Raw genomic sequence first — 17,682 nt, forward strand, 5'->3', positions numbered from 1 at the left:
TCTCGAAGACATTATGGGCTAGGGGCTGTCAAAAATTGGCCCTGCAGACATATACAGATAGCAGTTAGGTAAAGGTAAAGGTCCCCTGTGCAAGCACCGGCTCATTCCTGACCCATGGGGTGACGTCACATCCTGACATTTCCAAGGCAGACTTTGTTTACGGGGTGGTTTGCCAGTGCCTTCCCCAGTCATCTTCCCTTTACCTCCAGCAAGCTGGGTACTCATTTGACCAACCTCGGAAGGATGGAAGGCTGAGTCAACCTTGAGCAGGCTACCTGAAACCGACTTCTGTCGGGATTGAACTCAGGTCGTGAGTAGAGCTTTTGACTGCAGTACTGCAGCTTAACACTCTGCGCCACGGGGCTCCTAAATTAGCAGTTAGTACTGGCTAATTTATCTTTTTTAATGTCTCCTGATTAGTCAAGTTTATTAATACGGTCGACTGACCAATCACGTGCCAACACATCAAAATTTCCAGATACAATAGTTTTGCACCGCAGAATCACAGACTGCCCGTACATATAAAGATGTAAGGTCAATAAAAGCAACCCTTGGTTAAAATTATCACATTAAAATTGATAAAATTGTAAAATATTCTAGCAATCATTCTCTAATAAAGCTCTGTGTATTTTAATAGCAACAGCGCAGAACTTGGCAGTTTGGAGCGTAAGATGAGGGTCTTCTCCTAATAGGAGCTTTGTCTCCTGATTATAATCTCTTAAACTAATCTGGGAAGGCAGGCTAAACATATTTATTTCCAAATATAAAAATCCCAGTTCAGCATGCCTGACTCTCCCGTACCCCTCTCCCTTGCTTCCAATTGTACCCAAGGTTTCTCATTATCTGAACCTTCAAAGAGGCTCCCCAAGACATTCCAATAAATGAAATTTTATAATCCTTGAGACATCAACTGTAGGAGGAAATTGGTAGAGGCTTTCACGGGTATTTAATTTAAAAGTGTTGCACGTATATTTTGTCAAACTTACTTTTCTGGTTTCAAATCCCTGTAAATTATACCAAGACCATGGAGATGATCTAAAGCCAAGGCCAGCTCAGCTAAGTAGAACTTAACATCTTCTTCTGTAAACATTACCTAAGAAGAAACAGAAAACAAGATTGTTTAATGTAAGAATGTGCGGGTGTTTATTTTTATTGATTTTTCTACTGGAAATGATGATACATTGGCCCAGCATACTCTACAACTAAACAGCAAATTATTATTTACACAACAAGGAAGTTAACAGTTTATTTCCTCCAAAACCAAAGAACTGGAAAGGAGATCCAATTATATCTGTAGTGTTGCCAGCTCTGGATTGAGAAATTCCTAGAGATTTGGTGAGTGGAGCTTGGGGTGGGCAGGCTTTGAGGAGATGAGAAACCTCAGCTGGGTATAATGCTATACAGTTCATCTTCCAAAGAAGCCATTTTCTCCAGGGGAACTGATCTGTATAGTCTGGAGATCAACTGTAATTCCAGGAGATCTCCAGGCTCCATCTGGAGCTTATATCCTCAAAAAAGGCTTTGATCACAGAAAAACCAAGGGGAGGGGAGGCAGAAAAAAGGATGCTTTGGGTCTTAATCATAAGGCTTATTGTCTGAATATTTGAACTTAAACAGGTTAGATGGTGCTGGGTGGGGCTTTTGGAATATTTTAAGTATCAAGTCTGAGGAAGGGTTCTGGAGCACTTGAAACCTTTCACACTATTTTGTGCTATTTTGGCTTCTCCTCTGGACCAAGGTAATCTCTCTGTCCACCAAATACGGAAAACATCAAGTAGCAGGAACAATTTCAAACAGCCATGACAAGAAAGAGACATACCTTACAAAACATCAGCTTACATCTCATACCGTGTTCTTTACGAAACTGTGCGTCAAGGGTATGCATAATGTCTTTTGGCCCAGTTTTATGTTTATCGAGGATTGATCTTCTACACACTAACAAGTGCGGATCTCTTTACTTTTCTCATTACTTTAAAAACAATGGCTAAATATGTAAAGGAAGCAGCAACCAGTAGAGACCTACCTGACAGGGAAAGAGAAAAGACCGAAAAGCTCCTACAAGGAGATATCCTTCAATCACCTCTCAGGTAGCAAAATTTTGTACGGCAGCAATGAAAATTCGTTGCCATAGAGTAGATTCTTAGTCCAAATGGCAGATGTAACTTGGATGTTATTTATTTTACTATTTTTATTTATTTTTTATTTTTTTAAGTGATGTAAGACTTGGACTGTAAACCTTTGTCTGTAAGACTATTTTAGTCCATGTATTTTGTTTTATCTGGCCAAGGGCCGTAAATAAACAATCTATCTATCAGTAGAGACCTACATTTGAAGTACTTTGAGAAATCTTGTCACTTTCAATCTGCTGCTTGCCCTGTGACTTTTCACACAGAAAGACAAAGATTATATTTGTGTGTTCAGGGGAGAGTGGTAGGATGACTGCGCATTAACACTTTTATGACCCAAGTTACACTGAAAGCCACAGGAAGAGAACTGAGAGGCAGTTCACCTGCGGTCAAGGAAATTACTCCCCAGAAGAGACTTAAAAGCCCATCTGCTCTGAGGCAACAGCTACATCCACTTGCTGTTGGCACAGCTGTTAATGGAAAATTTAGCAGTTGCTGCAGCTTATCCAGACAGCAGACTCTGAAATGCTGCGTGTGCAGGTGCAAGAAAGGACACTGTATTGTGAGCAATGGGTGGTGCCAACTCTGTGCGCTTTATTCACCTTGTACTGGTGGGCTCAGGTCATTACGACAGCCTTAAACTTCCCTACTCAAGGGTACAAGAAGAATTAACAGGGGCTTGTTTACATATTAATCTCCGCTTGTAGCTGCCTCTGGAAACATCTGCCCTATGTGTACAGCCATATGGTTCGCACATTAGCATTTGCTACAGGCATTTAAATACGACTCCCCGCTGTATGGATCACCTGCATGGGGAAAAGGTTTTCAGCAGCAACTACCACGGGCAATATGTCAATCAGCCCTTGGGGACCACAGAAAGAATGAGGCAGACCCAACATAGAGGGGAAAGAAAGTCAGGGTTAGAGAGTAACAGCACGGCCCTGATATTAGACACTGCTAGGATGAAGAAAGGTAGAAGTTAAGGCTGGAACAAAGTGTAATCTAAAATCCAGCTTGGAACTAAAAGTTTAGTTTTGTACAATTTGAAAATGAACAGAATTATCTCCTGTTAGGTCCAGCAAAGCAAACGTCATTTGAATAGCATTTTTCTGCCAAAGCAGAAGCTTTTGCGCCAAAAGTCAACGTTGAGGCTAACTTCCTAGTTTTGGTATCATTATCTAATAATCCTGGAAGCCAGGGATTTCTATTTCAGCAGTGAAAAACGAAGTACAATTTATCTCTCCAACAGATGCCAAGGTATTTTTCAGTTTAAAATGTATTTCAGTGCTAAAATAAAGATGTGGCTATGAGTGAAATATGGCCCGTGAGCTCCATTTCTGCTACTAATGAATATTTTAGTAACAGGCATGAATCCTCCCTCTAGCTGTTCCATTGCTCTGCAGATGGTGCTTTGATAACCATTCTTCACACCAGAGGCTGACTCACTGAGGGGTTTTTCCAGAAATCAGAACTTGTCTACCACACTTCCTTCCTAAGTTTGGTACTATATACTATGTGCTCTATGATCCTCAGGACTTTCAACATGCTGCTGGTGGTGCATCAATTTTTAGGGGAAGAACAGTGAGGAGAGGGCTATATCCCTGATTAAAATGTCCATCTCCTACAATTGTATCCCATGTTAGTATTTCATTGAAATCAATACTTAAAATGAGAAAAACAATAAGAAGAGAATACTGGCTGAATGATAATGTTGTTATCAATACTCTTTTAGCTTTGTAGGATAAACACCAATGTAAGTTATCACCATCTGTCTCACTGCTACCACCAAAAGAGAGGAGGTGTTTTGTCTTATGTGATGGTTGTGCACAAGAGCTGTTAGGTTTTGGAAGACAATTAAAGGTATTATTAATGATGTCCTTGCTCCCTCTAGATTTTGTCTACTGAATTATATAAAGCATGTAATTCCTGCAGAAATTCAAGAATTGATTCTATATGCAGTACCTGCAGCAGGGATTGTACATGGCAAATATTGGAAAGGGTTAAAAATCCCTACTGAGCAAGAATGATTGTATAAGATCTGGAATTTGTTAACAACTGCAAAATTGACCATTCATTTAAGATTCAATGTGAAGCAGAAAAAAATTAATGGAAACATAGTCTTCACCATTTATCCATATTGCTATTTGTAGTGTAACAACACAAATGTTGAATAGCTACATGTGGTATACAATAATTGCCTGTGGAAACATGCTTTATTGTTTTGGTTTTTTTAATAGCTGTATGTGTTCTAATACATTATGTCAATAATAAGAACCATCTTTAAAAAGAGGAATGGCGCCACATATAATGTGTAGTTAGTCCTTTTTTTGTTGCCATCAAGTCACATCTGACTTATGGCGACCCCGGTGGGCTTTTCAAGGCAAGAGACGTTCAGAGGTGGCTTGCCATTGCATGCGTCCGCATCATGACCCTGGTATTCCTTGGAGGTCTCCCATCCAAGTACTTGCCGGAGTCGACCTTGCTTAGCTTCTGAGATCTGATGAGATCCAGCTAGCCTGGGCCATCCAGGTCAGGGCAGTTTATTTCTTAGGCTTGTTTAATTTAGAATAGGGTTAGGCCATTTATGCAGGGTCAGTTTTGATGCTCGCTAAAAGCACTTTTTAAAAATGCGATCTTTAAAATGCGTATTCATGGTCCCGGCGCAAAAGGAGAAATTCTACCCCCCACACACACACTCACCTGCTCGTTCGTTCCTGTTTGCATAGCCATTAGCAACCACCATGTGCATAGCTAACACACGGCTGTGATTTTGCATAATTCCTTGAGGGGATTCTTCATGGCAGGGGCGGAGCAAACACAAAAGGTTGCATTAAAGGGCTCTTAAACTATGCGAAGCAGGTATGCACCGGCTTCGCAGTCACTTCCTGAATGAGGGTTCAGGGTGAAAAAGTAAACAAAAAATATGCAGGGCAATGCAGCCCTGAACACGTTGCTAATTACCAAGCATAAATGGCCTTAGAATTAATTTCAATTTCAATTTCAAAACCTTTAATGGCATAAAAACAAAGAGAAGAGCGGAATAACATAATATAATACAGTACCGATCAAAATCAGTACTAATTCGATAGTAAAATTCCGCCTTAGAATTAAAGAATGTACTTCTGATACTGCAGGCAGTGTTACAAGTAGCCATTGTCTCCTACGCGCCTTGTCTGACATTATCACCTACATTTTGTGGCTTTGCCAATGTGTGCATGGATGGATGTGTGCATCTGTGAGAAGATGGCCCTTTTCCTACCTGTTCATAAGGCTCGGGAATTACAGCCCCTTCTAACAGGAAGAAAATCCCCCTTTTCATCTAGGCTTCAGGCAATCCAGTCAATAAGCTTTATTATTATTACAGTCTTTTTGAAGGCTCTGGCTGTATTACAGCTTTACAAAACTAGAATTATTAAAATGCCCTACTGACAAATCTTGTAAAACACCATAACTCCATGTGATAGTTGAGTTCTCCATATAGTAGCTGAGTTCTCCATATGAAAAACTAGTTTTAAAAGCTGCTAACCTGTTAAAACAATAAAAAAACTCCCCAAAGTATAGTTCTAATTTTAAAACATAAAACTACAAACCAGTAATTGGACAAAGCAAAAAACAAAACAAAACCCTAATCCTTCCCCTTCCCTGTCCTCCTCCTTATTACATCTATGATAGGGCAGAATATAACAGAAATTGTTTGCTTGTGATAGAATATACCTTAACAGAATTTGTTTGCTTGTGTATTTTCTCATGGATAAATGAAATGTACGAACTAGGACATCATATTACATCTATGATTTCCTAGTTCATACATTTCATTTATCCATGAGAAAATACACAAACAAACAAATTCTATTATATTCTGTCCTATTAATTGTCAACTCATGTCACAAAGGAAGACTATTCTGGTATCGTTCTGTCTTAGATTATTATATTGGTGTAGTCATGATGTTTTGTTGTACAAAGTAAACAGATGGACTGCTTTGTGTGGCCATATTAATTAATGAGCAATCATTAATTAGTGCCAAGATCACCCCAGCCTATTTTGACAGCAAACCACCTAGAGAAACTATGACCCGCAGAGCTGGAGGATGCTGAAAATTATGTTTCCAGCCAGATCATAGGGAGTATGTACAAGGAAAGCTCAAAGAAAAGCAGTTTTTGGCACTCAGGCAACTGATGCTGCTTTTTTGGGACTAGCAATACTGGACTCTAAGCTTGCTTCTGTACCCTTGTAATGCTTATTCATCATGCACACCATAAATCTTTCACATGGTCTCTCTACAGAAAACTGATTACTCAGAATAAAAAAGTGCAAAAACATGACTAATGAGTGTCAGATACCATTATTAGTGCATCTATAATTAGTATTGTGTGTTGCTACTGTCTGTATTGCTTTTATTAAAATCGGTAATACAGAAGATAAACACAATGATAAACCTATATGTAGCACATAAACAGGATTATATTATGTCTGTAAACTATCAGATATTATTTTTTTAAAGTATTTTTTAAAAGACAAGCAAGGTTTAAAGATGTTTCAGGTAAATAATAAAATACTATTGAATGCTTTCAAAATGGTTTATGGAAGCACAGACTTTGCGTACAGTAAATCTATGGGAAACAATAAGATAAATTATATTTAGTTGCTTTCATCCTGCTCAATCCTGCAGATTCAGAGAAAGGCCTACTGCAGTTTTTCAGATGCATTTAAATTCCTAAAAGGTTCACAATCTAGAGTACATGCTGTATTAAATACATATAATATATATATATTGGTTAGTTTTTCACACACAATTCATGAATTGGTTGGGTTTACCTCTTTGGAAAGTCTAGTGAAAAGGTCTCCTCCTCGTAGGAAATCTAGAATAAGATATAACTTTCCTTCTGTTTGAAACGCTGCAATAGAAAAAGATGGTAATGCTGCATTTTTAATAATAAAAGATCTCCACAAATAATTAATTTTTTCCACCCATGTTGTACCATTCTCTGATAAGGTTATTCTTTTCTTCTTTTCTGAAGATTAATATTATATCATAGGGGCCACTGCCAGAGCAGTAGTTAGAGGAATAGTGTTGCCAGCTCTGGGTTGGGAAATCTGGAGATTTTGGGGGTGAAGCCTGAGGAGGGTGGGGTTTGGAGGGGGGAGGGAGTTCAATGCCATAGAGTCCCATGGCCAAAGTGGCCATTTTCTCCAGGGAACTGATCTCTGTTGCCTGGAGATCAGTTGTAATAGTGGGAGATCTCCAGCCACCACCTGGAGGTTGGCAACCCTATAGTCTCTATAGTATAGAGGAATGGACCAGGACTGGAGAGATCGAGGTTCAGATCCCTGCTCATCATGAAACTCACTATATGATCTTGGGCCACTCTCTCTCTTGCTCTCCTTAATCTATTTCATAGGGTTATGAGGATGAAATGGAGGAAGAAAGACACTTGAGCTCCTTGTGGGACAGAGCGGATAAAAACATAATATAGAACATTTGAAATTGTTGCCCAGCTGAGGAACCATCCAAATGTAATTTTTGAAAGCACAGCCGTGACTGAAGTATGTTAATTGTTAAATGTTTTTAAATGTACCTTAGAGCAGTGGTGTTCAGCTAGCAGAATCTGTACAGGTGGAATGCAAAAGTAGTCCAGACGGGAAGCTGGGTTTTCACAACAATTACTAACAATTTGTTCCCCTTGAATTCCTGTGTCCACTTGCAAGTGTGATGTGCCATTACTTGCAGATTGTATCTGTGACAGATTACCATCCCTGGCCTTTGGCATGCTAGTAGTGATAGAATGACTGTAAACATACAAACGTCCATTTTAGGAAAGTGGGCTCTTTGTTTCTATCATGGTGGGGCTCAGGTTCTTTGATAGAGTGATTGGTGGGATGTAAGATATGAAAGGTTGAGAGCCTTAGAGCATATGGTCTAACCACAGATGTAATCTAAATGTTTCTTATTTGCACACCACATTTTTGTGGATATACAAGGGTGTGAATTATACTTCTTGAATCTGCAAAAATCCTTAATGATATGTGCTTAGGGTTCCTAGGTGCCCACTAATGGCGGGCAGTCTCCCGGTGCTTCCTGCCACTCAGGGCGAAAGCAGGCCAGCCAAAAGGGATGGGGCGATCTGCATCCCTGCACAATGACATCACTTGCAGAGCGATGCAGAAGCGCCAGCATCACACTGGAGGGACCTTCGTTGACTCTCCCCAAAGTGCTAGAGCATCCCCCCAGGGCAATGCCGACCTGGCAAACCTATACTGGCTAGTTTTCAAACAGCTTTTTGCATGAAAAGGAATTTCCAGCATATTCTGACAAAATGTCTTCCTCAGAGATTATACAAATTCTCCTGTCTCAAAAGGTGTTCCTAAGACTTCCTTGAGGAATATCCTGTGTGAACTAAACCTCTGAGGGCCAAAGTAAACCTTATGGCAGGCACAGGTCCAATCCATGGCCATCGTTGCCATATTAGAAAAGATTTTGACCATTTCAAAATGCAGTGAGGGTCCAGTCTTGATTGGGCTTTAGCACAGAGGCACCAGGTGATCTTGTCATCCCCCTCCTCCATGCCCAAGATTGCCTTGTTGGATCACATTGGATTGGATCTGTGGCTGCTGTAATGTCTACTTTGGCCCTGAGGAAGCACCCTTTGAAAGAGGAGAACTTGTCATTGTTGCCCATTCTACATTTTCTAAAAATGCACTACACAATATTATTTCAACCAATAATTCCCCATGTGGGTATCAGTTTGATGTTTACTGTAGCAATGTGGTTTAGACTGGTTATGCTGTAGTTCCTGGGAGGAGTCAAGAATTAGGCATTTTCTGGTTCTTTTCAGTTGGGCCTGAGCTGAGTTGAGAAAAGACACAGAACAAGAGAGAGCTCTGCAAAGACGTTATTCAAATAATGTTGGAAATTTGTTCACAGACAGAGGGTCATTTACCTCCCTTTTTGTTTCTCTGGCCATTTTTGTCTGCCTCTGTCTCCCCTTCCCCAGAGGATTGCTCGATCAAGGAGCAGGGGGAGAAGGGGAAACTTAAGCCCTTCCCCTACCACTTTCTCACTGGCAAAGCCATGCTTTTAATTGCACTGGGGGGGGGATGGGTACCTGTAAGTTTCCCCTAGCAGATATACCAATGATTCTGGGGTGACTTTTTTTTTCCAACAAAAAAATGGCAGGTGAGGAAAGCATTAAAGCTTCCCTCTTCCCATACCCTTTTTCTTTCTTGATAAAGCAACTGTAACAAACATCTTGGCAAACTTTAATTTAAAATTTAAATTAATTTAAAAGGAACAAGGAGGAAATATAGCATGTCGGTGACGCTCTCACTTTGCTGAAAAGAAGAAGTAAAGTTTTGTGCCATCAGGATAATGTTACTACGTTCTCACAGCAGTGAGATATTAAGCATGAAGGACGTGGGGCCAGGGCCGTAACTGGGGAGGGGGGCGAGGAGGGCAGCCACCGCCTCTGCGGCATGCAGAGAGGGCAGTAGAACTACCTGGCCCAGAGGCACTGGCTCCTCCTGTAGGAGAGGCAGTTCTGCCACCCTCTCTGCATGCCACAGGGTCGGTGGCTGCCCTCCTCGCCCCCCGCCCCACGCAGTTACGGCCCTTTGTGGGGCTTTACAGCACTAGTGCCACAGGATCAACCAGCTATTCTCTGGTGCTACCTTTTGTTATCAGTCAGACAGGTAAGAACCGAACAATGAACTGCCCCCCATCTTGGCGGGCCATCTCTGAAGCAAAGAAGTCCATGGTACTGAGGCAAATGTAACAATAATCAGCACTGGAATAAATATGCTAAATCCACCTACGGACAATGAATCGGAAAAGCAAGATAGTGTTCTGATACATGCAGTATAATATGTGCATAGCTTTACATGAATTAACTTTTAGAAAGTAACAGAGGGGTTCGTTTAACAACCAAAGTACAACACTTCAAAGAAAATATGCCAAGTTCCATCCTTAGGCCTTGTTTATTATGTTCGGGAAGCACAAGAATGGTATATTTGACCCATGCTTTCTTCGAAGCATTGTAATTTCGTGTATGCAACCTCCTCTGTAAATTGTAATTTAGAATTTCCATAAATTAACTGTTAGAAAAATCTTACCATAATGAAGTTTTACAATGAAAGGGTGATTCACTTCTGCCAAGATATCTCTTTCCATTTTTGATCGTACACGATCTCGAACTATAAAAGACAGAATGAGACACAAGAAAATTCTAAGCTTCAAGAGACCCTTTTCGCACTGTTAGATCTGCTGCTGTATTGCTGTATAGCCCTGCATAACCCATTTTATTTTTGTATGCTGACGTCCTTTATTAGAACACAAAAAACCAGGAATCAAAGGAAGACGTGTGCAGTGCACGCAGCTGGAGTTTTGTTTGCGGCTTTCATGGCAGCAACTCCCTCTGCTGAAGAGCCAAGCCACTTTTAAAACTGAACAGCAGGAACTGTTCCAGTAAAAACAGCAAGCACAACTCTGCTAGCCCACGCTATTCTGTCCTGCGGGCGCATGCCCCTTCTTTGTATGCCAGGTGGTGGCCTCTGCTTTCCTACATGCTTAAGTAGAAGATAAACAAGGAGTATAAATGGTGGTTTTTTTACTAGGTGTACTTAGAGAAGCAGTGGTAGAACAATGAATAGAATTCTCCTTCATGTGTATTTGGTGCATCACTGTGGACAATGGTTGCCAAGTGCCCAGTGGTGGCGGATAAAATCCCGCCAATCCACCGGGCTGCCCGCACACGCATGCTTCACTTTTGGGTTTACCCATAGAGTTTTGGCCGAGATTGCTAGAGCATCCGTGTCGCTTCCGGGCAAACCCAGTGGAGCTATGGGGCCTGGCAAGCCTAGTGTGGGCTGACCATCCTTTCATAATGTTTGCCTACAGTTAGGGGTTGCCACCTTCCAGGTACTAGCTGGAGATCTCCTCCTATTACAACTGATCTCCAGATGACAGAGATCAGTTCACCAAGAGAAAATGGCAGCTTTGGCAATTGGACCCTATGGCATTAAAGTCCCTCCCCTCCCCAAACCCTGCCCTCTGTAGGCTCTGCCCCAAAAATCTCCAGGTATTTCCCAACCCGGGGCTGGCAACCCTACCTACAGTAGTCAGTTATTGTTTCCACAGTAGGAAATAATAAGAGAGATGGCCTCCTGATCGCTGGGAACTGCTCTTTTTCTTTTAGAATGGAATACCTATCAGAACTTGGGTGACATAACTCTGTTGGGGGGGTGGGGAACGCAACAGAGATACTGCAAACAACAACAATTTGCAGCTTGAATGAAGAGGCAGGGCAGACAGATCTGAGAATTTCTAGCCGAGTTAGCTGGAAGTAGGGATGTGGCGATCGGGCTGCAGCCATAGGATGAAAGTTTCAATTTGTGGAACTGCTGCCTATTTTTAGGAATCTGCTTGCTACCACCATACTTTGACTATGTATTTGTCAATAAAGGAAATATTACAGAGATACCATACGCTTCCAGTGCAGGGTTGCCACCTACAGGCTGGGTAATTTCTGGAGATTTGATGATAGAAACTGGGGAGGATGGGGTTTGGAGAAGGGAGGGACCTCAGCAGGGAGTAATACCATGGAATCTACACTCCAAGGCAGCCAATTTTCTATACGGGAACTGATCTCTTTAGTCTGGAGAACAATTGTAATTCCAGGAGAGCTCCAGGCTTCACAAGACATTCTAGCAATCAGCTGACAGAAAGGTTACTAGCAGTACCTCTGTTGAAATGGCTCTTGGCATTGAGTGCCTACAATTGTAAAATTTATGAACATCGTTCTTATGAATAAGAACATGCACAAGGCTTATTTCTCAAGCAACTGAAGAAGGGAGCTTGGTGGCTCGAAAGGGACCTAGAAGCCGGCCCTTACCCTTTTGCGTCTGTAATGGACCCTTCGCCCTTGCGCGGCCTTGGTTAAATTGCCCATGCTATTTCAAATGTTCTGTATTGTTCTCATTTGTATCTGTCCCTTTAAGTGCCATCACACTGGGACGGTGCCTTGTTAATTTCGTGGGACTTATACGATGGCTGGAACTGCACGCCTTTTCTGCACGTGCTGCACTGTTTCTACTTAATATTTGTCCCCTTGAATGCCATTACATTTCGTGTCTTGTCATTTTGTGGGATTTGAATTTATATCACAGCTGCATTTGTATGTTGCTGTTCATACCTTTGTTATTCTTATGCATGTATATGACTTTATATTAGCATAGTAAATTTAATCAACTTAGCCACCGTGCTGTGTTTTCTTTTTTTGATAGACTCACCTGGAGATTGGCAACCTAACAACAGTATTATTTCAGACCAAGGGAACTAAAACCTGCAGCACTACCCCTAGAACAAGGGCTCCCAACTTTTTCGAGCCTGTGAACACATTTGGAATTTTGACATAGCACAATGGGTATAGCAACAAAATAGGTGCCACAAGATGGCTGCCACAGGAGGTGAAGCCGGCCACAAAATGATTGCCACAGCTTGACTTCATTAACAGTGCAGACTCGGGCTATGGTGGTAGCTGCTGCCAAAGCAACATCTAAAAGAAACTGCACAGCCAATCAAATCTCCAACAGTCAATCAGAAGCCTTGCTGGACAAAAGAACTACCTGGCCCCGCCCACTTCCTAAAAACAGTGGGCGGGCACCAGAAAAGGTGTTGGCGGGCACCATGGCACCCACAAGTACCCCATTGGGGACCCCTGCCCTAGAATTTCTCACCAAAGTAGTAAAGAGCACATAACAATGAGCTGGATCCCATGGCATATTATCGTGCAAAACAGTCCCTGAACCAGGGTAATTGCTAAAATTGCTCCATGTTGTCTGCTCACCACAAATTGAAAATGATTTTTCTATGTGTGCATTACTTCTAATACAATTTCAAAACCAAATTAAATGTATTCATGTGAACCATTTGTTGCACATTCCATTGTTCCATATTTTGTTTAGAATTATTTTGTTTAGAATTATATTAATGCGCTATCTGTTGTTAAGTCATTGCTCTATTGCGAGCAAAAGCAGAACTGCACTAAGTACATTTTTCTTTCTACTTGCACATTGCTGGATCCAACACAATATATAATCATAATAGCAGGTACCAACCAGAGATCAGTCCTAAGTGCATTTCGATAAGTTTGCTGATCTAATGTTACTGGTAAGGATGACTCACTAAATACCACTTCCTGGATACAGTTTTGATAAAAACCATTGTGTGTTCCTAATGAAAACAGTCAGTAAAGGAGAAAAGTCAGAGACTAAGATAGAGGAGACTGATCTTATTTTTATGTAATTACTGTATGTCACAGGCATAATGATTAATATGGATCAAATGAACAGAGATTAAAAAAAGAACTATAATTAGGGAATGTCTGTTGGGTTCAAACTAATTTTAAGAAATCACAGAAGACACATGCCCAACTTTATGTCAAACTAATTTGCGAAATTCTAGTCATTAGATTATATAATTTGACCACAAAAATGTATTCTTTTAATCAGAGTTTGGCGAAGGATAGACTTGCATACTCACTTACCGTACTAAGTGGTGCAATTTAACGTTTTCCTGCGCAGATGAGGGAAACGTTCGACCTATCATCCATACAAGTTCATATCAAAGTGTATCATCTCTCACACACATCAGATAACACTAATAATAGATCCTATAACTGCGTCCTGAGATCCTATTATTGTAGTAAGGTCAGTAGAAACAACACATTCAGTCATCAATATATCTAATAGTTAGCATGATCCATCAGTGGGTACTTAAATAGAGAGAGAGACCCATGAACAGACAAGGCAGATCTTTCTACAAACCTAAGAAAAGCTACTGGTTTGCAGAAAAATCTGAAATCCAAACAAAAATACATTGGTGGGTTAACCACCTCTCCACAAATAGAAGCAGGGCCTGTACCTTCAAGAAATGGACACCCTCTGAGATCTCAGGGGCCATTGTGGGGGTTGCTATGCAGACAACAATATTGTCATCCTTCAAACCTTGGTTTCTGTATTTAAAAGCAGGGGGAGGGGGAGAACTCTTTCCAGGGCTATTTGGGCCTCCCAGATCACCCTGCTGGGGTGGCAACTACACTACTCACCTGAGTGACTTGCTACCACATGACTTTTGCAACTTGACCAGACTTTTTCCCAGGGAGAGGCTGCCAGGGGCAGGGAAGGAGGGAAAGTTGAAAGCCAGTATAGTGGCTAGAGTGTCAGACTGGGATCTGGGAGATTCAGCATCAGATCCCTACTCTGGCAGGGAAGCTTGTGGGCTGACCTTGGACCAGTCATTCTCTCTCAGCCTAATCTACCTCACAGGGTAGTTGTGAGGATAAAATGGATGAGAAAAGAATGATGTAATCTCCATTGGGTCCCACTGGTTAGAAAGGTATAAATGAAGTAAATAAATAATGCTGAAGACTGGGCAGGGGAGCAGATAAAAGAAAGTTGGTTGGTGAGTGGGAAAGAGAGAAGAGGGCTTCCAGAAGAAGAGAAAGAGGAAATTATGTAGGAAAGGAGATACAGGGGGAAATGAAGTGATCCCCACAAGCCCTTGGGGGGTCCCTATCTGTAATGTAATGGTGAAGACATTGACTCACCATGCAGGGAGGGGAAGAGGGGAACAGCACATTGGCCCACCCCCTTCCTTCATGCAATTTCCTGGTTGTCTGCAGAGTGCAACTACGAAGAGGAAGTGACCATACACATACCCCCTCCCCATTATCAGCCACACGACCAGAACATTGCTGATCACAGGGAAGAAGTGTGAGCACAGCCACTTTCTCCGCACAGTCGCATTCTGCAGATGACCGGGCAACCATGTGAAGGCAGGGGGTGCGGCCAGCATCAATGTTTGGGGAGGGTGTCTGAACAGGGCTTCAATGTGGTAGTGAGCAAGTTGTTTCATGTCTGTAGGAAATCTAAGGAGTTTAGCATAGTTTTCACTTACGTGGATTCCACCAAAAAATTCTAAACACCAGGACCCCAAAAATATCTGAGACAAACTCCTGCTACCCTGGATGACAGAACACCAATTCTCCACGTCCCGTCATGTTACATGGAGATTTCAATGCAAGGATAGGAGCAGGAATTGCCCGTCCCCTGGGTGGTGTCAATAACCAGATTGCACTACAAGCCAGTTATCTGGATAGAATACCCCAAGACTTGGTGATCAATAAAGCACGTCTTAAATTTATGGAATGTTTATCTCTTTACCAACTATATAATCTTCATGGTAGCAATTCTGATACCTCCCAAGGTACTTATACATATCTTTCCTCTAGGGGAGCCAGCACAATCAGTTAAATCTTGGTTTGTTCCTCACTTATCTCTCTTATCCATCACTTTGAGGTATGTGATAGAGTCGAGAGCGATAAAAGCCTACTAATTGTATAGCTAGGATTTTCTGATGCAATCTTCTCCAATGCTGTGCAAAACCAAGATGGTGTACAGTTCGAGCAAAGGAGAATCAAGTGGTCTACCAAATATAGCACAGATTATGGAGAACAAAACTTTCAGGTCCCTACATCAAGAAATCTTAAAGGATGGCTCTGAAGTCCTGAAATTTTAATGAGGATATAGACCTTACCTGATCTGGGACAAACCACTAAAGCCTAAAGGGACTCGTTTTGAGGGCTGGTTTGACCAGGAATGTAGACAAGCCAGAAAAAAAGCTAATGATGTACACTAGTCAAGTACAGTATCATAAGCGTGACTCATTTACAAATTCTCTCATATCCTTAAAGTCTGGTTATAAGAAACTCTTAAAGCAGAAGAAGCTAGCATTTTCCAAAACCCATTGGCAAGAGCTAGTGGTAGCAGTACGAGAAAGAAAAAAAAATGTGGTTCTGGGATTTACTTTCTACTGGCAAGGATAAAGCATCACCATTACTGGAAGCGCAGATTTTAGCTAAAGACTGGCACTTTCATTACAGTCAGCTTTCTGGGTCCTTGGCTCAGGTGGGCAATAGGCAGGATCTTCATTCCAACCTTCACAATCAGCTGGAGGAGTGGGAGCAGACTAACAAAGGTCATTCACCCAGAACAAGTGAGCTTCAGGAAAGGACAACAGATTATTGTTTGATCCTACTACCTTGGCAAAAAATGTATAAAGAATCCCACTAAACACCTTTATGTGGAATTCATGGAAATTTTTGGATTTATTCTTCACAAATCTGTCTAATCTCCTTTTAAAGTCATCATTACTTTCTAGGGTTACGAGACCCAGAAAGGGGGAGTGACAGTGGCATCACTATGTCACTTCCAGGCAGAACCTGGAAATTATGTAGGGTAGCTCTAGAAAGCACTGGAAACTCTATGGTAAATCAGTGCTTCCTAGAGTTATCTATATCACTTCCAGGTTCTTCCCAGAAGCGATGTAACAATATTGCTGACATTGCTGTTTTTCTTTTTCTCCTGTCACTGCTCAGAGGAGCATCAGGGAAAGAGGACTGCTCACTGGCAGTAAATACCACAATTTAATTACTCTTGAGTAAAGTTACTTCCTTTTATCCATCCTGAAACTATTGCCCATCAATTTCATTGGGTGCTCCCAAGTTCTAGTATCATGGGAGAGGGAGAAAAAGCTTTCTATCCACTTTCTCTACCCCGAGGACTTTATAATCCTCTATCAAGCCCCCCGCCCAGTTTGTCTTTTTCTAAACTGAAAGGATAAACTCTTCAGCTTTTCCAGCCCTTTCATCAGTTTGGCTGCCCTCTTCTAGTTTTATTTATTTATTTAGGATATTTTTATGCCACCTCTCCAAAGCACTGCTCAACTTTTTCCCAACTCCGCAATATCCTTTCTGATATAGAAATACAGAAACGCATTCCACATGAGGCTGCACCATGGTTTTATAGATACATTTTACAACATTGGTGGTTGCATTTTCATTTGCCTTTTTCACTGCCTCCACACACTGAGTCGTCGTTTCCAGCGATGGGAGTGATGGCCACTAGCATAGATGGCTTTTAAAAGGAAATCAGACAAATTAATGGAGGAGAGGACCAGCAATGGCTACTAGCCGCGATGGTTACAGGGAACCTCCACATCAAGAGGGAGTAAACGTCCCCAAAATGATTTCCTCCCATCCTTCAGCTGCTTTAAACTGGGGGGGGGGGAGAGAGAGAGAGCAAGATCCAGTCATAGACATCCCAGTGTCTCATCCCATTGGATTCTGAAACAGAACACTGGGCCATAGAAAAATTTCACATAATGATAGTGGCAAAAACAGCTAAGTAGTGGAAGAAAAGGAGCCCCGTGGCGCAGAGTGGTAAGCTGCAGTACGGCAGTCCAAGCTCTGCTCACGACCTGCGTTCGATCCCAACGGAAGTTGGTTTCAGGTAGCCGGCTCAAGGTTGACTCAGCCTTCCATCCTTCCAAGGTCGGTAAAATGAGTCCCCAGCGTGCTGGGGGTAAAGGGAAGATGACTGGGGAAGGCACTGGCAAAAAAAGCCGTAAACAAAGTCTGCCTAGGAAACGTCGGGATGTGACGTCACCCCATGGGTCAGGAATGACCCCGTGCTTGCACAGGGGACCTTTACCTTTAGTGGAAG

General features: G+C 41.8%; 1 protein-coding gene across 1 annotated transcript in view; it reads right to left on the reverse strand.

The window, feature by feature from the left end:
- The window catches only part of RPS6KA2 (ribosomal protein S6 kinase A2), a 130,604-nt gene that overhangs the window by 58,065 nt on the left and 54,857 nt on the right, over positions 1 to 17,682 (reverse strand). The window contains exons 4-6 of the mRNA XM_056852341.1: positions 10,234 to 10,314; positions 6,943 to 7,022; positions 987 to 1,093 (exon numbers count right to left, since the gene is read on the reverse strand). Of these exons, the coding sequence (XP_056708319.1) occupies positions 987 to 1,093; positions 6,943 to 7,022; positions 10,234 to 10,314 (268 nt within the window). The remainder of the gene's footprint in view (positions 1 to 986; positions 1,094 to 6,942; positions 7,023 to 10,233; positions 10,315 to 17,682) is intronic.

This window comes from Euleptes europaea, chromosome 7 (genome assembly GCF_029931775.1).
Source record: "Euleptes europaea isolate rEulEur1 chromosome 7, rEulEur1.hap1, whole genome shotgun sequence".
In the NCBI taxonomy this organism is placed as follows: Eukaryota; Metazoa; Chordata; class Lepidosauria; order Squamata; family Sphaerodactylidae; genus Euleptes; species Euleptes europaea.